Raw genomic sequence first — 26,608 nt, 5'->3', positions numbered from 1 at the left:
ATTCTGAGCCCCATACTTGTAAAGAAGCCTTGATATCTACTGAAACCCATTCTAGTACGAAACTTAATTTAGTGAAATGGACTCAGTCCGTCGGAACCAGACTTGGGAGATTGCTAGTTTACCTCCATGGAGTAAGACCATGGGATATAAATGAGTCTTTAAGAGGAAACAATAGGTAGATGGAACTATGGAAAAATATTAAGCTAAGTTGGTATCTAAAGGATATAAACTAAAAGAAGGTGTAGATTTCCTTGATTTTTATTCACTTGTGACGATAATTACTTCTGTTGAGATGCTAATTAATATCGCTACCATAAACAACTTGGAGATACATCAGATGGATGTTAAGACAGCTTTTCTAAAACCGTGAATTAGATAAAAGAATTTACATAGACCAACCAAAGGACTTTGTAGTGAAAGGTTGTGAAGACAAAGTTTATAAGTTGAACAAATCTTTGTATGGTTTTCAAATAAGCAGGTAAACAATGACATGAAAAATCTGATCATGTGATAATGAGTAGTGGATTTAAGTTAATGAATCTCACAAATATATTTAAAAGTAACTTTTTAAGGATGCTTGTGTGATTATATGCTTGTATGTTGATGATATGATTATACTTGATACAAACATAAACGTGATTAATTCCACTGAAAACATGCACTGACTGAGGACGTTGACTTAATTGACTTACGCCTTTTTGATATAATCTTAGGGATGAGGGTTAGAAGATAATCAAACATTTATAGTCTTAGTCATTCTCATTATGTTAAATTTGTGCTTATGAGATACAATCAGTCTAATTGTAAGCCTGTGTGTACTCCATATCTTTCTTCTTGTTAGACTCGAGAAAAATAAGGGTAATGAAGTATCTTAACTTGAATACTCAATAGTTATAGGATGTCTGTTGAATTTAATGAACTGTAAGAGTCCTGACATTGCCTATACTGTGAGTAAGTTAAATAGATATACTTGTAGTCCAGAGAAAAAGCATTTGTATGCACTAGTAGAATGTTATGGCACCTAAAATACTTTATTACCTTTTGTTTTATTTATGAAAGGTAACTTCCTATCCTTGAGGGACTTTGTGATGCAAAATGGATAGTTGACTCAGAGGAGTCTAAATCTACGAGTGGATATGTATTCACTCTAGCATGAAGGTTTGTTTTTGGATGATTTCCAAATAGACATATAACTCAATTCATTATGGAATTTGAGAGTAATACGATAGATAAAGCACGAGAGGGGGCTGAGTGCCTAAGATACCTTTGAGAAGACATTCCTCTCTGGCATAGGCCTGTGCCATCTATATCTATACATTGTGTTAGCCAAGCTATAATAGTGAAAGCTAAGAAATAACTGATCTCAATCGGCGTTATTTCCATTGATTGAATAAATTCCAAGGAGAATATCGCGCAACCTTTGACGAAAGGTTTGTACAAAGGAATAAATGCATCGAGGGCGTTGGGGCTTAAGCTCATATATTAGACTTTCCATGAAGGATACTCAACCTTGCTGACTGGAGATCCCATGATCAAGGTTTCGAATGAGAAACTAATTTTTGGTGGGTAAAGGTAAACACTATCAGAGAAATTTATTCGTTGTCCCTTCCCTATGGTGTAGACGTGATAGTGTGACTGCATGTGGAGGATGACTTTTTAATAAGTCTTGATGAGTTATATTCAATTTAAGATTGAAGTGGGGTGTAGCAGTAAACACTCTTGATGGAATTCACCTATATGAATGAGGAAGTGGGTCGCTTTCTATGAGAATATGAGATGATTTTCTCTAAAGCATTCTGAGAAACAGGATACGTCCAGGGGCCAAAACGGACACAAGGGCATGATCTTGGCAGCAACCTTGGAGATATCATTGCGTGGTTGTTATCGCGAATTACATCAAACTATAGCAGTTCAAGACATAGTTCACTGTCTCTATCAAGTAATTCCGGTAATATCTCACTAAGAAAAGGTTCAAGACCTCATGGACACCTCTGCCTAAAATGGAATTTCCTACGTATTTATGTGTTTTTTGTTTTCTATCAAAAATTAATTCATTTTGAGAAAATGAGTTTCATGTTGTTTTGGTATTATTGGAAATTAGGATCTAAGGGTCGCTAAGGGTTCACCAGATCATTGATTTTCACTTTGGTGAAAGAAACCTTTAGTCTCACCTATGAGAAACTAAAGATGAAAGCTCTCTATACTACTATGATTGTTTGCAATCCATATATAGTATGACCCTGGGGTCAACACACTTTTGTGTGAGGGAGAGGATGTAGAAATGACTAGTATGATTCAAAACTTGCACGATCCTTCTATCTGTCAAGTCAGTTTGGGTCGTGAGATTGGGATGTTGATTTACCAAGATCTATTTGTGTTTTCATGTTTTATCGAGTTTTCATTCATGTGGGGATTGTTGGAAAACGATTAATAAAACAATGATTTTTTAAAGTTTTAATAAAAATTATAATTTATTTTTTTCTTTTGTGAAAGAAACTTATTAGTCCCACATTATGGAGTTTACAAGTTTTAGTAGTTTTAAGAGACTATATAAACCTTTTAGTCCCACATCGAGGAGTTTTTCTTCTAAAGTTGTATTTCTCAATTATATAAACAAGTTCACTACTTTTACAAAAGATATATGGAAAAGGGGTTTCTCTATATTTTAGAGGGACCCCTATATGGGAAAAGGGTTTCTCTATATTTTAGAGGGACCCCTATATGGAAAAGGGGTTGCTCTATATTTTATAGGGACCCCTAAATGGGAAAGGAGGTTGCTCTATATTTTAGAGGGACCGCTAAGGTAAAATATTTTATAGCGTTTATTAAGCGTTCACTATTTTCCTTAACGTTTGTTTTTGGAGTTGCCATGCTCAAGTTGAGCATCTACTACATATGCTAGTAGTAGGTGTAGTAGGGTGTTTTATCCTAGAGATATCCGTCCTGTGAGAGCTATAGTATCACTCTTGAGTGTAGCCGGACGCTAATGTCTTAAGGACAACGTGTTGAACATGTGACTCACTCTATTTTTCCAAAGTTTTGCCTTGTTGCTGTTGTGGAGATATGGGAAGTTCGTTCATTTCGTCAATCGATCACTTCCATTATAAAGGAGCTAAATATCACTAACTTTTGCTTATTTGATTTTTTCTTTATTTTGATTATTCCACCCAACAACGCCCTCTTTGCGCAACAAAAACATCCGACTTGATTACTTAGACGACACTAATCACAATTAACATATTTATAATAGTTTGTACCATGAGTAAAAATTCGTGCATTAGGGAAGAATGTTGTTGGATTATCATTCAAATGTCATCCAAGCCAACCATCCAAGCCAACTGCCGGTTAACTGTCAAAGTAAACTTCGGTCAACAGTCAAAGTCCATATCAGGAAGTCAAAACCATGTTCGCTCGACCCAGTCGCTAGTGGAAAAAAGTCATTTTAAGATAGTTTGAAAATGTCCAATTAACCAGTTATATGACACTTCGGAATTGCCGCATAAAGTGTCGTAGATTCAGTGTCTTTTCCGGAACGACACTTTCAAGTTGAGTCAGTATTACGATACTTTCGAGTTTTCATTAGGTAAGACACGTGGACTGCGTCGTAGATTTAATTTCTATTAAAACAAATGAATCAGATCCGGATGACTGACAGCAGTCATTCTGACTATTTTGACTGAGCTGAAATAATTCTGATTCAAACTAAAATTACACTAGCTTGAAATTCAAATGTCAATTCAAATTAAAATGAAATTCAAACGCCAATCAAAATTAAAATGAAATTCAGATAATAAAAGCCTGATTCATCCACTAGAAAATGACAATTCCAACTGTTTAAAAAATCATACAAGAAAGGAATCAATTCTTAAATAGTAAGTTTAAGGTTTCTGAAAGAGAAGTGCTAGAAGTTCTAAAGATTTTGTCATTAATTTCAGTGATTTTGACCTGGGCACCAGCTTGCTTGAGAGCAGAAGCACAACTCTTTCCAACATCTCCTTACCCCACAACAACAACAATCATGACATCAGTGGCCCTCATGAGACCATCGGGATCCATAAAGGTTATCGAACTACATTCAGAAGAAGAGTAAAATGTCAGACCTTATATGCTAGGTTACATGACTAGTCAAGCATAATTCTATCAGAGTTAATAACAGGGCACATCAATATAATCAATAAGTATCAAAACATGTTAACGCGTTCGCATAAAATAGTAGGAAGGGAAGCCACATGTATGCTACCTAATGAGTGGGAGAATGCTAATTGCAAAGTCACTACTGAACCCTAGCGCCTGTTCTTGTTCCAAAAACCACATGGATGTAGTCCTTAAAAAAAGTAGCTGAACTCGATGCAGTCTTTATCATCGATGTCATCTTTTCAAAGATTCTAAGCTAAATAAAGGACTTAGTTATTCAGTTACCTTGGTCAGTAGGAGAGTGTGGCATTAGAAGACCATTCATGTTTCCTAAAACAAATAGTAAACATAACCAAAACATACACTGCAAGAGAAAAACACAATCAATGAGTTTTCATAAGAAAACTTCGCATCTTGCAAGTTCAAACTTCCTATAGCAGAAAACTAAGAGGCCGCTATAAAAAAATAAACAACTTACCAGAATGAAGAAGAACTGGAATCTTTGTTTATTATCTAATTTGAGTAACGAGTTCATAGCTAACCCTTGGGATTACAAGATCAGGTAGATGATCAAGCTGCAATACACATACAAGTGGAGGTAAGAACCACTATATGATATGAAAGACATCCCTGCAAAATAACTATCCACTTCAATCTCATTTCACACTTTACGGAAATTAGGCAATCCAATATCGGCACACCAAAAACCCCTATAGGAACCTAGTTGCAGCATGACAGTGAAGAGCCAAGAATGGAACACCAACTACTAAACATATACACAAGACTTACCATGGCATGCTGGAGTCCGCGTTATAGTTTTCAATGGCAACACCCTGATAGGTACAGAGCTTCAGTAACCAAAAGAAAAGCTTGTAAAAATAAAAATTCAAATAAGAATAGAGATGCATATGTAAAACAGGTGAGACATGTTAGATGTTGGATTTAAATAAAAAAGGCGAAGAGTAATGAGTACAATTAACGAACTTTAAGAAATGGAAATTCTGAGTTGTAAATTCTACCCGAGAAAGAGCATGACTGCTGGTACCCACGAAAATTCGGAGGGTATGATTTTCATTAGACTGAGATTATGGACACCTTGAATTTGATGCCAAGCAATTTGGTAATGATTGTTCACCAACTACCGGTGTGAATGGTTTTCCATTAACAACCTCACCCACCAAATAAAATAACAAGTATCAGTAAACAAAACCATAATAATGAAACTTACCTTCCAACTACAATGGGGCCACTTGCCTTCCATGACTTACCCCTCTATGAACAACAAATAATAGGCACACAACAAGAACCTGCAACACACAAAATTAGATAAAAATTCTCCCTTAAACAAACTCTTATGAAACACAAAACTAAATAGAAATCCTCCCTTACCCTATTACTCTTAAACATATAAGATTTTAAACTTTTTTGTATCGACCATAACATACGGGAAGCTGTTTCCAACCCTAATATACAAAGACATGGTATGCCAGCCCAACTAATTTGGTGATCCAAATACACCAAAACAAATCTGAGTTCAAGACCGGTATTGGGTAATAAGAAGTATTTCTTCGGCTCCTTGCTTTTGAAGAAAAAAAGTACAAACAAAAGTAAAAACAAGAAAGTAAGACGAATAAGAAGGTGGTAGTTCTGATGGTGGAGGCTGTAATGGAGACTGATGAGTGGTTGTTGCGTTAGCTCTCCGTGGAGATGAAGAAGAAAAAAAAAATGGAGAAGATAGAAGAAAACGAGTGAAAGTATATGTCATTGACTCATCAGAATATATATGTTAAGTGAACGGTTATGATAGATATTAATCTTATAATCTATGGTCGGAGTTTAGTGGGTATTATCGTTCCGTGGTGGCCGGGAATAAGATAAGAACCGGTACCTGTGTAGGTCTACACCGGTTCTCATATTCCATTCTCAGTCCCTGTACTGACTACACCGGTTCTGGTACGGTTCCGGTCCGATTTTTCCGGTTCCACACCGGGTCTTGTGAAGCCTTAACCAGAATTGCCAGTTTCCACGGCATCCCTTAAGAGTTCTTTGCACAAATTTTAAATCCACCTACAGAAAGTTCAAACAAAATGGAATTATCACAAAAATAACATCAAGAACACCTATGACCAATCCAACCATGTGTGAATATGTATTGATTTTTCACCTCTACATCCGTATGACCAGGAGTCCCACTTCCACCCAAATCTCGATGGCCAACGTTTACTTGACCAAAATATTTCTTTTTAAGATTCTTTCAGACTTTCGGTGAACAAGTTTCCACACAGACATGTAATGGCAATAATTTTTCAGTCACATACAATCCTGGCCAATTCCTAAGTACATGAGATACCTTTCTCTCTAAAATTCAAGATCCTATAGACTCAAGAGATAATGTACTCTGAATTAAACATGAAAATTCAAAATCTGATTAAAACTACTTTCTTATGGAGTTTTAACTAACAACTTATGGATTCTGAAAAAACAATCAATCTTATATAAATATAAAAATTGTTGCGAAAAATAAAAATTCACTTACATGAGCATTTGCACCCATCGATTTTGACATTAGAATCAAAGCAGTTTCACCTTTCTAAGATTAAATCAGAAACAACACAAATAGAATTTGTGACTCCATTGGAATCACCTGCAAGAAAGGGGAAAAAGGTTCAAGAACTGAAGCATAGGTTAGTGTACATTAAGAACAAATTAAAATTCGTAATACCAATTGAAAAGTAAAAATATAAAGAGATGGAAGAGATACTGATGGAACCCAAAGAATGAGGGAGAAAATAAAAGAGATACGGTGGAAATGTGCTAGATAAAATGCAGAAAGGTTTAGGTACCCTTGATTCATGATGTCAAGAGGAATGAATACGAATGATGCTAAGAGAAGATGCTCACCAATGATCAATACAGCATCGGATGCGAGGGAAGTAGGCAACATGATTCAAATTCATAGGATGAAATTATGAATTTCAATTTGGGTTTTGAGGTAGGAGAAGAGTCTGAAAGGGAGCTGGTCGTAGTGAGAAATAAATGGCACGCATTTACATCGAGATGAGCTACACGGTCTTTGACTCTTCGATCTTTGGTGCGTTTCATTTCATCCTTCATTAACCCCACCGGCAAAACACAACAGCCGTAGATTTATCTTTTGGAAGGAAAAATCCTGACCTATGTTTACATTTGAAAAATTATACAAACTGTGCCATGTATTCTAGATGGCAGAGCATCTAAATAATCTAGTGGAACTGACCTTTTAGTGGTAGAAATATCCATTACCATAGCAGTAGGACTACTCATGATAAGGCCAAAGCTTGACGAAGATATTAACCCATCAAACAAGAGCAAAAACAACAGGGATATGAAGATAAGTGTGAAGAAACAGAACAACCACTCGGGGGGAAAGCAGTGTAGAAACATGAGTGACAGGGAGAAACACAAGGGGGAATCTTTTTTCTTTTACATTTAAAAAAAATATACAGCTGATCGAACAGAACCCAAACACAATCAGACGAGATCAATCAGTGGAAAAAGACTGAGGAAAAATTAATGACAAAAGATGAAAAGCAAAAGTGGAGCAAAAAAGAAATGATTAAACTTACCTGAAATCCAAAATTGATACACAAAATCAATCACAAATGACGTGAGAAGCAAAGCAACAAGAGATGAAGTGATTATCCATCACACCAAAACATGATCAACTGGTAATCAAACATCATAATAAAACCCTATAAAGGTCAAAATCGCTACAAGAAAAACCGTGTATTGCTACACTTCATAAGTGAGGCAGGAACTAGGGCTGCACACGGGTCGGTTTGGGTCGGGTTTGACCTCACCCACCACCCAACCCACTGATGGTGGGTAGCAGAAGTTGTCACCCACAACCAACCCAACATAACAATGGGTTGGTTTTCACCGGCCCACATTATAATGGGTTGGGTCGGGTGGGTGGTGGGTTACCCACCATAAAATACACATTACAGTTACATTGCATCAAAAATAAAAGTTACAGACTTACTTAAGACTCTTACAGATGACAATTAAAGAACTGACCCCAAGTCAAGTGTAAACAAATGATAATTATAATCCAGAGAAGTAAGAAGTTGGTGCAAAGTTGCAAAGTGCATACAAATTACAAGAAATGAGTTCAATTGTTCGAAGCTCAAAAGATAAAAGATTATTCAAGGAAGTGATTGAAGAAGTGAAGACTGAAGTGAAGTTAGCGATTTGGGTTTAGGCATTATATATCACTACTTCAACGGCTGTGATTCATCTAGGATAGTAATCTAAGGGTTAATATTAACTAAGAAATATTTAGGTGGGTGGGTGGGTTGGGTCGGGTGAGGGAAGCTTTGATCCATAGTCGACCCACAATACTACGGGTTTTGATGTTGTGACCCATAGTCGACCCGCTCCTAGCTGGGTTGGGTCGGGTGTGGGTAATTTCAGGCGGGTGTGGATTGGGTCGGTGGGTTGAGTCGGGTTTGTGCAACCCTAGCAGGAACCCATATTTCATGTGGCTAAATCCTTTTGCCACACTTGTGGAAACAACCTGGGTGGCAAGAAATTATTGCTACACCTTAAATGTTCCGTAGCAAAAACTGGGTTTCTTGCCACACGAATACGTGAGGCAATAGTGTGATGCAAAAAGGTATTTCCTACATCTTTTATCTTTTTTAACTTTTATATATTTTTTATTATTTTTAAATCTTTTGCCACAACAACTGGTGAGGCAATAATGTGAGGGAAAAATATATCAAAACTCTTTCCACACCCGTAAATGCAGCAAAAATCCTTACTTGGCTGTAGCAAAAACAGGTTTCCAAATTTATAGACCATTGTAATACCGTTTTACACAGTGACATTAAAGCCATACATAAGAATTGAATTAAAACAAGAAAAATTAATTTCATCACAAAAAAACAGTATATTTGTTACAAAGTACTGTGAATCCCACTTCACTATAAGGAAAGAAAAAAAAAACACATACGGAAAGAAACAAACTATTGCTTTCAAAATTAAAAAAAAAAAAACTTGTACTTCATTCTAGACTTATTCTGTCAACCTCAATCTAAAGTAAAAAAACTATTTTACACAATCTCCGATTTTAATATCAACCTTAATCTAAAGTAATCAAACTTTTTACTTCATACTAGACTTATTCTATCCAGACGTCCATCCCTAAGCCACGCGCACCTGCCAAATAAATCAAAACAAAGACCACCAAGTAAAAAGAACATCAATAAATGTACAAAATCATGTCTAATGGAAGCTTGTAGTAGTTAATTGATTAATTATAAGAAATTGGATAATATGGGCTCTCTGATTTCATTTACTGACAACAAAAGATTTGAAGATTAAGGATTAGAAGAATTTGGGAACCTACACGGTACAATGGTTCAAAGTAACAAGAAAACCATCCCCAAGTTAGAATACTTATAGTGTCTCTAACATCTTAAGGAAATCTTATTTTTCATCAAGAAAATAAACCAATGGAATCCTGGACTCTAAGAGAAATATCATACTAACATGCATATGATTATGCCTAATTACAATTATCTCACATTTTTGCTTAAGAGATTGACCAATTTTTATGAATTAAAAATCAAGGAAGAGATACTTACAACCAGTTTGAGGTCCCTCATGCAAAGCGGCTCCCTAGGTCCAAAGAGTTCCTCCTCAGGTCTGCCAGGCGCGCCATGCGTCTAGATAGTTGCTCCGAATGTCTGTAATGATGTTCCCTAATTCTGAAAAAGTGATCAGAAGGACATGAGAGTTCCCCTGGTCATGTAAATCGGTCTGGCCTGTACAATCTAACATACTCAATAATTTGGTTTTGACGAATGTAATACTCCTTCACTCTCTTATGCATATACAAATTGCGTCACTTACATTGATAGTGGTATCCAGTAACAAAATTAAAGGATATAATTCATATAGAAATATTCCGGCTACTTTATAGAAGAAGAAACTGGTTTTGTAGCACACTATCCATTTTTGATAAGGAATTGTGTGCAGCTAAGCCAGATATATGATCAAAAAGTGCTAAACATGCTAAACGAAAGAAAGGCCATTTAAATACAAGGGAAATTTCCCTAGCTCATATCTCTTAAAAGGGATAATTACACTAACTCATTCATGCACAAAACTGAAAGTGAAGTGCTTGAAAGAGCTAGGAGACTAGAGACAGACACAAAACAGTGAGAATATGCATAACTCAATTATCTGCAATTCATACATTCTAGTGTGAGATATCAGTACATTTTCCACCAAGTAATGGAACACTAAAGACAACATATATTCATATTATTTGGAAGGAATCAACAAAATGATAGATTAGTGCGCAACTATCTACTCAGTCCATCCCTTGTCTCCTAGGGGCATTCGGATGACATGAAATATGTGAAGGCTCGGAGATCTTGGTGGATAAATAATCATCAGAAGGGTCTATAAACACCCCATCAAGAGTCGCAAATATTATCTCACATCATTGGCTTTTCACCCTAACCTAAAAATCGAACAAAACTGTAACATAAAACTCAAAATTGAGCTAAACCAGTCTACTAAATCCAACTCAAAACCCCAATCCAGTCTGGATTTTGAACAAATAAAATCAAAACAGAAGAAAATGATAAAAATTTCAGTTTCAGTAAATATCTAATCAAAACAAAACTTTTCAATCAGGAAAGAACAACGATTACAAGATCAAAACAAGTACGAAACACTAATGGACTGAAGTTAAGAGATGAGAGGAGAGTTAGGGAAGAAAATGAAGAAGTGGTTACTGGTTAGGGTTTTCTTCAGAGGGAGGCGGAAGATATGAGAGAAAACTGAAGAAGGGAAGAGATAATTTTCTTTTTATTTATATATAAAAATATTTGAACGCTAGAGATTTGATTAGTACGGATCATAGATGTCTTTGAACGGTAGAGATTTGATTAGGGAAGGTCATTCGATCAACCCCAGGTGTGAAGTTTGTGTTTCTTTGCTAAATTAAATTCAGTTTTATTATTAACTTTCGATACGGAAAAAAATATATCAATAGTTTAAGATGTTATTTTGAACGTTCGGTTATAAAAAATTCCAAAAAATATATGGGAATGAAGCTAAAAAATAAGAAATGAATTCGACAATTGGTGTGTTTCTTTGTGCTTTTGTGCTTTCTCTTTGTAATTCTTGTTTGAATTTCGACTAGTTACATAGGCCATGAAGCCATTTCAACTAGTCGTACAGGTTATGAACTTCAAGTGTGGTATAACGACATACAAAATATGAACCAAGAAGCTTCACGAGGGTTCTGACTTCAAACTTAGCATAATACATCATCGAAATCGATAAATATGAAGCTCAGTGAAATTCGAACTTCAAGTGTGGTATAACGACAAACAAACTACGAACCAAGAAGCTTCGGGTGGGTTCAGACTTCAAACTTAGCAAGATACATAATCTAAATCGATAAATATGTATCTCAGCGTGCATTCGAACTTCAAATTCGGTATAACGACGAACAAACTATGAACCATGAATCTCTGTGTGGGTTATGACTTCAAACTTAGCAAGGTGTATCATCGAAATTGATAAATATGAAGCTAATTGTCGATTTGAACTTCAAATGTGGTATAATAATGACATAAAAACTATTGACCAAGAAGCTCTGTGAGGGTTCTGACTTTAAACTTAGCATGATACATCATCGAAATATTTTCCGAAATCATGATCTAAGAAAGAAAGTGTCTTAGATCTCGAAACCTTGCCGGGAGTGGACTACTATAAGTCGAAAATTTCGTATGAATGATGAATCCGACCATTTACAGGTAAGATCCCATTGGAATATTCTTTGAAACCTTAAAAAAAAAAACTTTTTTGGCGACTTCGTTAAATAAAGTGGCTCTGAGCTCGAAACCTGGTCGGGAGTGGACTACTATAAGCTGGAAACTTTGTAAGAACGATGAATCCAACCATTTATAGGTAAGTAGGTAAGATTCCATCGGAACATTCTCTGAAACATTAAACAAAACCTTTTCTGGCAACTTCGAGAAAGAAAGTGACTTTGAGGACGAAACTTAGATGGGAGTGGGCTACTATAATACGAAAACTTGGTTTGTTGGATTAAGAACAATTACAATAAGACCATTATAGGCATAAACTCTAAATTCTAGTGACTTAATTAGAAACAATAAGATCATTTACATGTAAGATTCCATATCGAGATTCAAACTTGGCCGTGAGTAGACCAGTATAAGCCGGAAACTTGTTAAGAACGATGGATCCATCCATTTACAGTTAATATTCCGTCGGAATATTCTCTGAAACCTTAATCAAACCCTATTCTGGAAACTTCGACGCATAACCTTGCTATGAGATCAAAACCTGGACGCGAGTGGACCACTATAAGATGGAAACTTGGTATAAAAGATGAATCCATCCATTTACAGCTAAGATTTCATCGGAAAATTCTTTGAAACCTTAAACAAACCCTCTTATGGAAACTTCGAGGCACAACCTGGCTTCGAGATCGAAACCTGGCCATGAGTGGATCACTATAAGACGAAAATTTGGTCTGTTGGATTAGAAACAATTACAATAAGACCATCATAGGTATAAACTCTAAGTTCTAGTGACTTAATTAGAAACATTAAGATCTTTTACAAGTGAGATTCAATTCCAAGATCGAAACCTGGCCGTCAGTGGACCACTATAAGCTGGAAACTCGATGAGAACGATGAATTCATCCATTTACAAGTAACATTCCGTCGAAATATTCTCTGACACCTTAAACAAACCATGTTCTGGCAACTTTGACGCATAACCTGGCTCCAAGATCGATACCTGGCCGTGAGTGGACAACTATAAGACGGAAACTTCGTTTGTTGGATTAGAAAAAATTACTATAAGACCATTATACGCGTAAACTGTAAATTCTAGTGACTCAATTAGAAACAATAAGATCATTTACATGTAAGATTCCATTTCGATATCGAAACCTGGTTGGAACCAGTATATGCCGAAAACTTGGTAAGAACGATGGGTCGATCCATTTACAGGTAAGATTCCTTTAGAATATTCTTTGAAACCTTAAACAAACACTCTTCTGGAAACTTGAGGCATAACCTTGCTTCGAGATCGAAACCTGGCCATGACTGGATCACTATAAGACGGAAAATTGGTATGTTGGATTATAAACAATTACAATAATACCATTATAGGCATAAACTCTATGTTCTAGCGGCTTAATTAGAAACAATAAGACCATTTACAGGTATGATTTCATTCCGAGATCGCAACCTTGCCATGAGTGGACCATTATAAACCAGAAACTTTGTAAGAACGATGAATCCTTCCATTTACATGTAAGATTTTGTTGGAATATTCTCTGTAACCTTAAACATTCCCCTTTTCGTCAACTTGATATTGAACCTGGCTCTGAACTCGAAACCTGGCGGCGAGTGGCTTATTATAAGTCAAAAACTTTGTAAGAACGATGAATCCACTTGTCTAGAGGTAAGATCCCATCGGAATGTTCCCCAAAACCTTAAAGATACCCCTTTTAGTCAACTTCGATACTGAACCTGGCTCGAAAACTTTTGTCGTAACACTACGACGACATTTATTAAAGGTTGCGACAGGGGGTTGTAGAAAATAGGTTTTATCAGAATATTCAAAAATTAGCAGAAGTGCATACCAAAATAGGTTTTAACGGAATAGAGAAAAATTTAGTAGAAGTGAATAAAAATTTAGCAGAAGTAAACATTTTTTATCAGCATTGAATTAAATTTTGCATAAGTGAAAAAATTTAACCATCCATTACAAAAATGCATTGTCATTGTAGAATGTATGTGAACGTTTACAGAGAAGGCTTCGCGCTGTTTGCGGCTCAGTCACCTGAGCATAATTTTTGAACATCATATTTTATTTCTACAACTCTTCCAAAAGTTGTCAAAGGTTTTCATATAGTTACTATAAAAAAGAACCACAAACTTCACAGAATTGTGATAGTCTAGGCATAGTTGATGGTGTGGACTTGCACGCAAAAGGCTAAGGATCAAATTCCTCCAGCCTCATTTCCAACATCCTATATTTTTACTTCAACAACTCTTATAAACGTTGTTATACATTTTCAAACAAAAATAAAACATACACAAAACACCAAACTTGTGAAGTTTCTATACTAACCCATAATAGGTTCATGTTCGATCCCCTCTAACACTATTCTTCATCATCATATTTTAGTGCTCTTCAAGAACCCTTGTGAAAATTGTGATAGGCTTAGTCACTACCTTTATGGAACAAAGTTGTTATAGCTAAATGTCGTCACAACTCTTTTGCTTAATTAGTTGTCATTTGTTTTATAAGCGCTACCCTTTAATCCTAAGGGTTGGTAGTGATGATATATGACAACTGATCCTTTGAAACCAGTTGTAAAACATAAGACTTTTTACGATGTTTAGCAAAGAATTGTAAAACCCCAGTTATAGATGTATATTTTTCCTATAGTGAATACAACACACACCTACGTCAGGGGAAGTGGTGAACGTAAGCTATATGGAAAAATAGTTTGTGTGGTCTATCGAATACCAAATTGTATAGTGACATACCTTAAATTCTGTGCGTATGAAGTATGAACATGAAAACCTTAATATGGCTTTATTTACTTTTTTGTTAAAAGTGACTATGCTTGCGGATACTTAATATAAATTCTTATGATAATGGATAGGCTGATCAAATCACGATATAATCCTTAACCTTTCAGAGAAACTAGTTAAAACAAAAAAGAAAAGGCACAACAGAAAAAGCATTCAGTTGTTTTTTTTGATGATACACATGCAACGCATTCATGAATAATTGAACATAGTGGGAGAACAAGAAAATAATGAAAGCAGCAGTCAGTTCATGACTGAATATATATAGTGGATTGCTTACATTGTATCGAATATGCTTTTCTTTGGCTTTTCGATGTGGATTACCAATAAATATCAGAATGTGTATGAGTGGACCGGACGTTTCCTTTGTTTTTATATGATTCTCTTCTTCTCTTTAGTTGGAAGTTTCTTTAAAAGTAGCCATCTTTAGTGGAGTTTAGAATATTTCTATCTTGTTCTCTTTATGTTGTTATTTATACACTTCGCATCATTCTTCTCTCATTATTACTCTACCTACTACTGACTATTAGGGACTATCTTGATTATCGTTGATCTCACGCAAGAAACTAGGCCAGCTTTATCAGATTACTGTCCGAATATCAATGGCTAGTGTAGTTCTGAAACAACTCTTTTGAAACTTCTGGAATCTCAAGCAAAACATATGGAATCTCAAGTGAATTATCAACAACAAATGTTAACGATTTTAACCAGTGTTGATAATAAATTATCATAACTAACAAATCGTAATGATGGAACGACTGCCGAAGTTGGCAATAACCCCGCGACTCTGGACAGCTAGGTAATTAATTCACTGTTAAGGTCTACACTATTGGTATTTTTATGAGTTATTAATGATCTTTCCATACAAATTTGGGTCATTTTATTGTCCGAGTTGCTTGCAGTTTCCAGCTTTGCCCATCTTAGAATATATTACCTGGACCAATAATTAACCAGTTGACCTCACTTCCTAATCGTTCTTTGATACTTGAGACTCATCGTTCTAAGCTAGTTAACTTTTTTCAAGCATGAGGATCAAAAATAAAACAAAAAAAATGATACTCCCTCCGTTCCACTATAGATGATGGTTTCGAAAATATCAAAGTGATGTGGACCTAAAAAATAACCCTAAAACATTTTCTAAATTGAAATGGAGAGAATATATAATATGGGGAAAATTCACTATATATCTTATTTTAATTTTCTTTTCTCATTATTTGTATCGGTCAAAGACGAAGGGAATCGTACAAGACAGTATGTTATCCCGGAACACCAGCAACTATATGACGCAGCAAAAGATGGCAACTGGGGATGGGCTGAGCAATTTTCTAGAGATCATCCAGGGATGATGACGGTAGAGATCACAAACGATAAAGAATTAGCATTGCATATAGCTGAAGATCATACAAAGTGGGAGTTTTTGGAAAACCTTATACAACTCATGCCACCAGAATCACTTGACCGAAAGGATAGTAAGCATGGGTTCACAGCACTTCACACCACTGCCACGGAAGGAAACACCAAAGTTGCTAGATTGATGGTGGACATAAATGGTACTTTGACACAAATACGTGATAAGCGTGGAAGAGTGCCATTCCACATAGCTGCAAAGTATGTTTCTGGTGGACAAACTGAGCTTTCGAAATATCTTTATCAGGCCACTGACAAAGAAGTCGTCGCCGGTCCTCTTGGTGCTTCCCTCCTGTGTGATTTAATTGATTCTAATTTCTACGGTACGTAACAAGTGAATTATATATTTGTATAAATTATTCAATATCCTAATTCTTATTAACACATGTAGGTGAAATATAGCCATTTTTTATTCATTTGGTTTTATAGTGTGCCACTCATTTGCATGTAGAGATCGATTTGTCTCTTCTGCAACGATTCCCTCACTTAGTCACTGAGAAGACTGAAGACTCTGGTGCATGTGCACTAGAAGTGCTTGTTCGGAGACCATTTTCCTTTCGAAGTGGAAATAAGACAGCATGGTGGCAGAACCGTATCTACCCTTGTTAGTGCAGCAATTATATGCTAATTTGATTTCTTACTGTTTATAGTTTCAATTGACATCTTTTTCTCGGTACAGTTCTTCAAATGGATACAACAGCCCCTGATGAACCTGGCAGAAGTACAGCTTATCAAATAGAACCTACGGCTCCTACAGACCTTCGTAGAAATACAGGTAGTCAAACCAACACAGCGGCTCCTAGTTACCTTGGCAATAGTACAGGTCAACTGGATGACAATAGCAGATGTACGGTTCTTCAAGTTGGTTTGGCATCTCCCAATGACCTTGGCAGTAGCAATCCAGTTTTTCAAGTATGCACCATGGCACCTAATGGCATTAGCAGCAGCACAGTTATTCAAGTGGATGCAGCAACCACTAATGAACTTGGCAGCAATACACTTCTTGAAGTGGACACAGAGGCACCTGCTAATCTTGGCAGCAATACAGCTCTTCAAATAGATTCAACCGTTAGTAGTAATGACCTTTGCAGTACAGCAGTCCCTCATGTGAGGGCTCCTAATAACGAACGCGGAAGCAGTACGGTTCTTCAAGTGGACACAACAACTCCTGATAACTTCGGCAGCAGTACAGTTCCTCAAGTTGACACAAGGATTCCCAGTGACCTTGACAGAGCAGGAACAGAGAACTGGGAAGCTCGATGAATTTTTTGACAATGTGTCAAGAAACTATTTCAAAGCTCATCCTGGTCCAACCCCTCACTTGCTTAACTCGAGGTAACTTTGAGTAAATCTTATTTATTAGCTCAATTATCTTTAATGAGCAAACCAAATTTATCTTTGACTTGGATTATTCTTTTACAGTTCCTCTTATTAAGAAACTTTGCAAGCAGAAGTTAATTAACAAACAAGCCTCTGAATTGGCGTCTAGTATGTTAGAACAAATAGCTTTGACGAAGAACAAGTCAGATGTTTTAGATTTTTTTAAAACATCTAGCCTCATGAAGACAGCTATAACAAACGGAACCACTGAAGTTGTAGAACTGTGTATCCAGAAATTCCCTTAACTAATTTGGTCTGAAATGGAGGGGCAATCAATGGTGCAGATTGCTGTCAGAGAAAGAAATTAAAAAGTATTTAATTTCCTATGCAACAAGAGTGAGGAAGATTGGATGAACTAAATCACAGAATTGATGGAAGAGGTAACTCTATCTTACACCACGCTGCTAGTATATATAGCACCCTCTACCCAATTAAACTTGGTGTCTGGGGCTGCTCTTCAGATGCAACGAGAAATGCAGTGGTTCACGGTAACCAATTGCCAGATCACCTTGGAGTAAAAGAGTTATATTTTGATCTTAAAAATATTTTAAAAAAAAAACGTTACAATCACTTTTTAATTTTAACCTAAAAAATAAGCTAAAATGGAAATGTGATAGTAACTCTTTTCCTTAAAAGAATGGAGAATAACTATGTCCTACACTTACTTCAGCTAGCACATTGAATGAGAAATAGTTTTGGTGTTGTTTTCTTAAGAATAATCAATCTCGCTGCTTTGTTCTGCAAATATAACTTTTTATTTTCCTAACCTATATAATTTTAATCAGGCGGTGGAATTTATTTTGCTTGAGAGGTACAGGCGAGTCAGAAACAAAGATGGATATACTGCTCAACAGATATTTATCGACGAACACAAAGGCTTGGTGAAAGAAGGAGAAAAATGGATGAGATATACGTCACAATCACGTATGTTAGTAGCAACACTTATCTCCACAGTAGTGTTCGCAGCCGCTTTTACTGTACCCAGTGGTAGTTACAATGATGCTAACGGAAACATCAATCGCCTCCCAAGCCTTCTGAATAAGAATTCATTTATTGTCTTTGCAATAGCAGATTCCTTAGCTCTCTTCTCTTCTGATACATCTATTCTAATGTTTTTATCCATCCTTACATCACGATATTCAGAAGAAGATTTTCTTAGAGGACTACCACAAAAGTTTATCCTAGGTGATCTCTTCTTTTCATTAGCCACCATGATGATATCCTTTGGTTCAGCAGTAGATATTATGGTTTGCCAGAGATTGGCATGGATTATTGTTCCTATAGCAATGCTTGGTTGTGTACCAATGACATTGTTTGTGTGGTTGTTATTTCCGTTGTTTGTTGACATGATTTATTCTACGTATTGGCCTACGAAACTTCATCAAAGAACTACCAAGCGTAAGGTTAATTACACGGATTAATTAGTACATATTATTCCAATCACTTTCAACAGTGTAGTTTGTTTTTATTTTCTTCTTATTTCTCTTCGTATTGTTCTTCTTGGATTGGTTGTGAGATAGTGCAAGTATACTACATTATATCTGGTGAAAATATATACAATTTTTGAAGGCAATGAAGTTTAAGTGTTGATTGGAAGATCTTAGTTGATATCTTGTTTAGTTATTCCAGTGATATTAGCAGTTCGCGAAAATCCTCCCTTACCAACATACGAAGTTTAATTGAAAAAGTTATGGCATGAAAGTAAGTAAAATTTGATATCAATATTTGAACTTCATATCAATACCAAGTGATATGACATTAGTCCATGCACCAATTACTAAGTGATCACTATTCGGGAAATGATAAAATGGTTATATGGATTCCATTTATGATAATTAATTTTTAAATTTAAGCTTTTGCGATCATCCAACTTAATAAACATAGAATTTTCCATAATACTTCCATACCCTTTCCTTTTGAGAAGATCGAGAAAGAGATATTTTGTAAAAGTGTTGTAAGTGTAGTGGGTAATTAGGGTCCGGGTCGTAGATTGACCAATACCTAGTTTTGACCGTTTGACAGTTTTACCAAAATACCCATCCAAAGTAGTTAAATGATATTAAGTCTTAACCCGTCTAAAACTTAACTATGTTGGTTCAGAAAAAATTTCAAACATTTGTCGTGCATTATTTACAATTGAAAATTGATATACGTATGAACTGGTTATCGAAATCAAAACGTACATTCTTTAAACACTGATATTGTTATAAAAAGGTATGAGTTTTGTCTCTGTGATGACTAAGGCTATCAGACGGACTACGTTTAACGGAGCCATGATCCGATGGTCGGGATATTCCGGATTAGAAAGTCAGTAGACGGCTACAACGACTCACGGTTTTAACAATTCATGGAAAGATTTTTTTGTTATAAAACATTGAAAGTCTCCAAAAGAAAAAACAAACTGAATATATGTTAATTAAATTGTGAAACAAGAGGATAATAATATTAGTTCTTTTGAGGCTTCGTGGTATTAATTTTAACTCATGCGTATCTCTGAAATCATGACTTTTGAATTCCTATGATTTTTTTTTTTTTTTTGAGTTTTGTTTTGTAGTTGTTGGTGACTTCCACATAAGGTAACAAAATCGTTCTTTTTTTCTTTTCTTTTTCCCTTTTTTTCATAGGGTTTGGTTTGATTTTCACCTCAATAAGGTGATGAAATCATCTTATTTTGTTTCCTTGTTTGGTTCAGGGTTTGGTATAACACGCTCGGATTTGATATCCAAAACTAATACACAATGGCATAACTCTTACTTTATCAAGGGTTTTCATAAGGTATTTTGATTTGATGAAACGTGAGGTCTTAGTTTTTGTTAATTTACGACAAATTTGTGATTTTGGGTTCAGGATTCGTATCACTTTTGGAGATGTAGTTTCAATTTGGAACTCTTAGAGATAATATCGATTTTGGGTTCAGAATTCATATCACTCTCAGAGATTGAGTTTACGACAAATTGAGTTCCGATTTGAAAGAAAAGTTAAGATTCTCTGTATCTCTTTTACTCTCCGTGGGTAATGGGTTCTTACTTTGATTTTCTATTTTGTTTGCTTCTTTGCGGTTGGAATATGGAAAAAAAATATTTTCATGCTGACTGTGGTAGAACTGAGATATGATTGAGTAGTCAAACTGTCATCAAAGGAATCTCTGTTAAGCCTATCAGATGGCGAAGCTACAAAACATGATCAATAAATATGTCCAATTTAATATTCCAGGTGAACGCTCATGTTATACTGCTATGTTTTTAATATTCGGGCACACTGTCATTTACATATAATGACAGTGTCTTTCTGTGCATGGCTGAATATCCTTACCCCAGTACTTGCTTCCTGTTTTTGATTTGAGATGACTAGAATACAAATGCATTGCATACCTACGGAGTGATAGTATGTTTATTTTGCATCTTTCTTAAAGCTTAAAATGCAGTTAAAAGATGTGTTTTTGTGCCATCCACCTTTTTGACTTATAAAAAAATAAAAAAAAAACCCCTTGAATCTTTTGAGTATCATTGATTGTATAGAATTTTGATTATTTGAACAGAATCAAATTCTGATTTGGGCATCTATGTGACTACGTCTTTGTAGCAGATGTCCATTGTTTTGGAGCTTGCTTTGTGAAAATCATTGAAATTTATTTCAATTAATTGGATTAGGGTTTGTTTGCTGTGAATGCCATAGCTAGATTGATAGATGCGATGGCATGTTTACTTGATCTGACTATTTGGAGAAGATTGAGTTTTGCAAGTCCGAGGTATGTCTTTCTTTAAAACCTGTATTATACTTCATCTATATGCTAGGCATAAATTTATTATGGTTTCATAATTAGCGTAAATTCTAGGTTCCAATAGCAAAGAGTCTACAACTTCCGTGTAATTGAACACAGCAAAGACAATCCCGAGATCGCATTTAAGAAACTTTCAGAGTTAAGTGATTCATTTAAATTTTAATTGCAGATTCCGTGTAATACAACGCAGCAGAGAATTTTGAGATCGCATTGCAAAATAGAATTGCAGTATTTTTTGCCAGACTTTAAGCAAAATTTTTGACAGTGATATCTATATAATTATTGGATTGAAATATTGGATCAGTTGATACTTCTTTGTTTGGGTTCGTTCTATTTTCGATTTTATTTATCTGTTAAGAAAGATTGGAGAGCTTAAATGTTGGAATGCATAATGTTGAAGAAAAGGGAAAATAATATTATAGGTTAAATATATCTGGGAAGCCCAGCTTGAAAATAACAACGAAAAGAATCGAGGGAACTTTTATACTGCATTGTTTGTACGGTTCGAGATCCAATCAGGTTGATTATGGTGTTTATTTTCAGCTGAGTTGCCTTATCCTGGCTACTACTACTAACCATGTTCTCTCAAACTTTTTGGTTTCTTGGGTTAGCAGAGGTTGCCAAGGCAAAGACAACTCAATGGCGTTCACCTATCTAAAACTATGAATTGAGCATACACACTTTAACTATACTAATAGTTTTGCTGTTTGCGCTTTCTTGAGTAGCTTGAAGCAAGGGTTAAGGGGGGCCCAGGGTAGAGAATTGGGTCATTTAGCTGGGTCGACTAATTGCATACCCAAGATAAATTCAGTGACAATGACCGAAAGAACTGCTGCTAAGGCTCGATGGTCTTGCTACAGTTTCTTTCTCAAGTGATTTGGATTGCTAGGTATTTATCATTGACTGATGGTTTCTTTAATGCAGATCTACAATCCATAATGTATATCTCTAATATAATGATATTCAACAAGTGTTTGATCATAATCCAAACAAAAGAAGGTCAGGCACCACAAATCTATATTCAATCTCATTCTAAACTTGGATTTTGAAGTTCTTCCGAGAAGTGAGTTTATAGGTGTTGGTTACAGGATTCTACTTATAATGAGATTATTTATGAATCTTTGGATTCTTCCCAAACATAAGCTTTCAGTTACAAGAAGAGATCTATCTTGATGGAATAGAACACATTTTGGTCATATTAGTCAGCAGTTAAAAAAACACAAGGAATTGTTACATCATCTGCAATCTCTTCCTTATTCTGATGCCAATAGTGCTTTTATTCAACAAACTGTGGATAATGTTTACTATTGGAAGAAAATTGAAACCCAATACTGGCAGCAAAAATCCGGATATCATTGGATCAAGGATGCGGACAATAATACGGCTTATTTTCATTGTTTAGATAATAAAAAAATATCTAGAAATAACATTACTGCTCGTAGAGACTCTCAAGGCATTTGGTATTGTACAAGAGATGAACTATCATCATTTCTTAGAACTCAATTTTCAACTATAGCTACTACCACTTCTTCAGTTCTTCAAGATTCTTCTCTTTCTTTTATTTCTCCAATCATTTCTCATGAAGAAAATCAAAGGTTGATTATGACACCAACTACTGAGAAAATCCATTCTACTCTTAAAAGTTCAGCAAGCTGGAATTCACCAGGCGCTGACGGCTTTCCTGCGGGTTTCTATCAAACTCAATGGCATACAGTGGGTGCAGATATTACTAACTTGGTGCTGGAATTCTTTAATACTGGATCCATGCCATCACATCTCAATCAAACCATGACTTGCCTATTCCAAAAACCCAAAATCCAGTAACACCGAATGATTACAGACCAATTGGTCAATGTAACTGTTCTTATAAAATAATTTCCAAGATTTTAGTTAACAGGCTTAAGCCAATGATGAAAAAGATCATTGCTCCAACTCAGGCACCTTATGTCCCATAGAGATTAATTAATGATAACATAGTTCTGGCTCATGAATTAATACATTCTATGAAGAAATCTAAGAAGAAGACACCATAAGTTTTTTTAAAGATCGACATGTCGAAAGCTTTTGATAGACTTGAGTGGTCTTTCTTGGATAAAATTCTTCAAAGTTTAGGGTTTGAATAACAGTGGCGAACTCTAATACAACAGTGTGTATCAACCACCTCAGTTTCAATCAAACTAAATGGTAGAGCTTGTGATCCTTACACCCCTTCGAGAGGTTTGCGTCAGGGTGACCCCCTGTCGTCATATCTGTTCATAATAACAATGCATTATTTGACCTGGTCCTTAATTTGAGCTGAAGCAAACAATCTGATTACATGAATTAGAGTTGTTCATAATGCTCCCTCAATAAATCATCTTCTTTTTGCAGATGATTGTCTCCTATTCTTTCATACTTTCAATCTTAAAAGAATTTGGAGAATTATCGGGTCAGATGATCAATTTTAATAAATCAGCAGCTTTCATTACATGAAACTTATCTCATGAAGATAAATTAGAAATAGTGAACAGTCTTGAGGTTAGGCAATTATGTTCTTCAGACAAATATTTGGGCCTTCCTATACTTCTTGGTAAATCAAAGACAACCTCTTTTGTTACAATAGAAGATGCTTTTGCTAACAGACTTCAAGGTTGGTCCTCTAAAACACTCAATCAAGCTGCAAGAACCACTATGGTAAAAAAAATTCTTAATTCTATCCAAGCACATTACATGAGAAAATTCAAGCTTCCTATGAAAACTTTAAAACAGTTAGACACAATTCAAAGGAAATTCTGGTGGGGGCATATCAATAACAGGGGCTTAAATCTAGTGGCTAGGGACTCATTATGTGTTGCTAAGGAAGAAGGTTGTCTAGATTTTCGAGATTTAGAACAGTATAACAAGGCATTAATAACTAAGCTGGGATGGAGATTGTGTACTTAACCTGACAAACCATGGGTTCAGAGCATGAAAGCTAAATACTAACCTAATTGTGAATTCCTTTATTTGCAAGATGCAAATAAAAATTCCTCATGGGTTTGGAAAGGGCTAGAACAGGGTTTAGAAATAGTGAAAAAATATCATAGATGGGATGTTAGGTGTGGCACTAAAATATTAGTCTGGTATGATAAATGGGTCAGAGGTTTAGATTCTCCACCATACCCAAAAGACTCCTTTCGACATCCAGTTAAAATTGTCTATGTGTCTGATCTTATTCTTCACAATCCCAGAAGATGGGATGAATCCTTAATTAGAGCAGTCTTTCCTAATCATATAGTAGAACTGATTCTTAGTATGTATTTGGTTCAGCATGGTGAAAACAAGCTAGTTTGGGAGCCAAGTAGAACAGGAGATTCCTCAGTCAAATAAACCTACAAAGCACTCATTTCTAGTACTCGAGACATAGTTATCATAATCATCAAATCTCCCCCATTATATGGAAACATATCTGGAAGTCTAATGCTCCACATGAAGTAAAGCTTTTCATTTGGAAATGCCTTAAAGAAATCGTTCCCACAAGGAAAAAACTGAGTTTTATAAACCAGGCAAAGAAGTTAATTGTCCACACTTTCTTTCCATGGAGGAGTCTTTGCAACATCTTTTTCTTGACTGTGATTATGCTAGAACAGTAATATGGCTTTCCATGAATGTTAATGTGTCAAACATTCAGCATCATAATTTAAATTTGGTAGCATGGATTACCAGTTGGTTTCACCATCCACAACATTCAGATTCATATCAGAGATCTTATTGGATACTAACGTTAATGTGTACAACTTGACAGATTTCGAAAAACAAATGCTTAAAAATCTTTTAAAACAAAAGTATGAATAAATCACAGAAAACTGTTAATATTCATTACATGATTTCTCACTTCTCTTCTTATGTTACAACTCAAAATGTTGTTACTAGTTTCAAGCAGCAGGCAGATTGGCATCCTCCTGAAAATAATTATCTTAAAATAAACATTGATGCTTCTTTTGATTTTATTGCAGGAAAGATAGGAATTGGTCTAATCATTAGAGATTCCACAGGAACAGGCTAGGGCATCAGGGGCAAGTACTTTTATGGAGGAATAGATCCAGAACAAGCTGAATGTATGGCCATGAAAGAAGCTATACTATGGGCCAAATATAAGAAACTTGACAAGGTTATTTTGGAAACAGATTGTCAGAATGTAGTTAACTCTCCGCGTAATGCCAACTCCTTTGTTCACTGGATGAATCAAGGGATTGTACATGAAAAAACGCATTTAGCTTCCATTTTGAACTCATACGATGTCAGATATGTTTAAAGAACGGTAAATAATGTTGCTCATGTTATAGCTAATGATGCAAGAACTCATATGTCCTATTTTGAATTTTGGTGTAACATCCCAGATAAATATGAAAAAATTATAAGGATGAAAGGACTATGAGTCAATAATCTTGTAAATCTTAAATTTCTATGAAGAAGTTTCTTTGCATCATCAAAAAAAAAAATAGTGGCAAAAGTTATAACATAAAAGTAAATATGACATAAAGAATGAAGATATTAATAAGAACTGATCACTACTAGCAGAGTGCTTACTTATATGGATTCCATTTTTAATAGTTTACTTCAAAAGATAAGCTTTTATTACCATCCAATCGGGTAAGCAACAGAAATTTTCCAAAGAAAAACTACTTCCCCACCGCATTTGAGCAATTTTTTTTCATTATTTCTTAATTATCCATATTAGTATGGTGATTTTATCTATTCTTTAAAGGTTCATCTTCATTTTAATCACGATTTTTAGTTATTTGGTTGGATTTTAAGATCGATAGTGATGCTATTTGACGAAAGTTTCATTTTTGTTGTCTCCGACGACGAAGTCTTCATCATCGACTTATCCGACAACGAAATTCTTATCGGTGATTTCTTTGACGACGGAAGCTTCACATTTGTTACAAGAAATTTGAGAAAATTACTCTTATTTTGGGATCACATCTTCCTAAAGAAGAAAAATAAACTAAATGGTTCGAGAAAAAACATTCTACCTCCGATTTAATCGGATATTATTCATACTTGTATTTAATTACTCAGATAATCCTTTTGTTCTCTTGTCAAATTCCTCGGTATTATACTTTTATGATATGTTTATAACCTCTGATTTTCATTAGTGAAAAGATTCTTTGTCTATAAAAAAACAAAAAACAAGAAATAATTTAAAAAATTATTATTTATCTTTACGTCTTTGCGTTTCCATTTTCCTTTAGATAAGATTGAGAAAGGTCCAGTTGTTTGGTATGCATGTGAATGGACA

General features: G+C 35.3%; 1 protein-coding gene, 1 long non-coding RNA gene and 1 other non-coding gene across 13 annotated transcripts; 1 reads left to right on the top strand and 2 right to left on the bottom strand.

Annotated features, from left to right (window-relative positions):
- Positions 1 to 3,760: 3,760 nt before the first annotated feature.
- LOC113300162 lies at positions 3,761 to 7,775 on the bottom strand. Of its 7 annotated transcripts, none has more exons than XR_003335499.1 (9): positions 7,036 to 7,677; positions 6,671 to 6,778; positions 6,299 to 6,456; positions 6,023 to 6,201; positions 5,154 to 5,441; positions 4,924 to 4,967; positions 4,613 to 4,709; positions 4,420 to 4,498; positions 3,761 to 4,069 (listed from the first exon to the last, which is right to left on the bottom strand). It is a non-coding gene; the product is annotated as an uncharacterized LOC113300162 (long non-coding RNA). The 7 variants fall into 7 exon arrangements; XR_003335498.1 differs by lacking the exon at positions 6,299 to 6,456 and having other exon boundaries at positions 7,036 to 7,308; positions 7,391 to 7,677; XR_003335500.1 differs by lacking the exons at positions 6,299 to 6,456; positions 7,036 to 7,677 and adding an exon at positions 7,740 to 7,775.
- A 2,768-nt stretch (positions 7,776 to 10,543) lies between these two features.
- LOC113300696 lies at positions 10,544 to 10,633 on the bottom strand. Its single transcript, XR_003335899.1, has one exon. It is a non-coding gene; the product is annotated as a small nucleolar RNA SNORD24 (small nucleolar RNA).
- A 4,669-nt stretch (positions 10,634 to 15,302) lies between these two features.
- LOC113300161 lies at positions 15,303 to 18,950 on the top strand. 5 transcript variants are annotated; one of them, XM_026549359.1, is made up of 6 exons: positions 15,303 to 15,576; positions 16,007 to 16,507; positions 16,636 to 16,788; positions 16,864 to 17,519; positions 17,607 to 17,944; positions 18,350 to 18,950. In XM_026549359.1, exons 2-4 carry the CDS (start codon positions 16,120 to 16,122, stop codon positions 17,445 to 17,447), a joined length of 1,125 nt encoding a protein of 374 aa, XP_026405144.1. In that variant the 5' UTR covers positions 15,303 to 15,576; positions 16,007 to 16,119; the 3' UTR covers positions 17,448 to 17,519; positions 17,607 to 17,944; positions 18,350 to 18,950. The 5 variants fall into 5 exon arrangements, with proteins under 5 accessions (XP_026405144.1, XP_026405143.1, XP_026405141.1 ...); XM_026549356.1 differs by lacking the exon at positions 15,303 to 15,576 and having other exon boundaries at positions 15,587 to 16,507; positions 18,382 to 18,950; XM_026549355.1 differs by lacking the exon at positions 15,303 to 15,576 and having other exon boundaries at positions 15,587 to 16,507.
- Positions 18,951 to 26,608: the final 7,658 nt, after the last annotated feature.

The sequence above is a fragment of the Papaver somniferum genome, chromosome 7, assembly GCF_003573695.1.
Source record: "Papaver somniferum cultivar HN1 chromosome 7, ASM357369v1, whole genome shotgun sequence".
Taxonomy (NCBI): Eukaryota; Viridiplantae; Streptophyta; class Magnoliopsida; order Ranunculales; family Papaveraceae; genus Papaver; species Papaver somniferum.
This window is presented reverse-complemented; position numbering and strand designations above follow the sequence as displayed.

Coding starts and splice junctions, on each gene's coding strand:
- LOC113300161 (XM_026549357.1), top strand. CDS start 15,925: ATGGAGAGAATATATAATATGGGGAAAATTCACTATATATCTTATTTT. Junction 16,508..16,635: donor AATTGATTCTAATTTCTACG/GTACGTAACAAG, acceptor ATTTGCATGTAG/AGATCGATTTGTCTCTTCTG. Junction 16,789..16,863: donor GCAGAACCGTATCTACCCTT/GTTAGTGCAGCA, acceptor TTCTCGGTACAG/TTCTTCAAATGGATACAACA.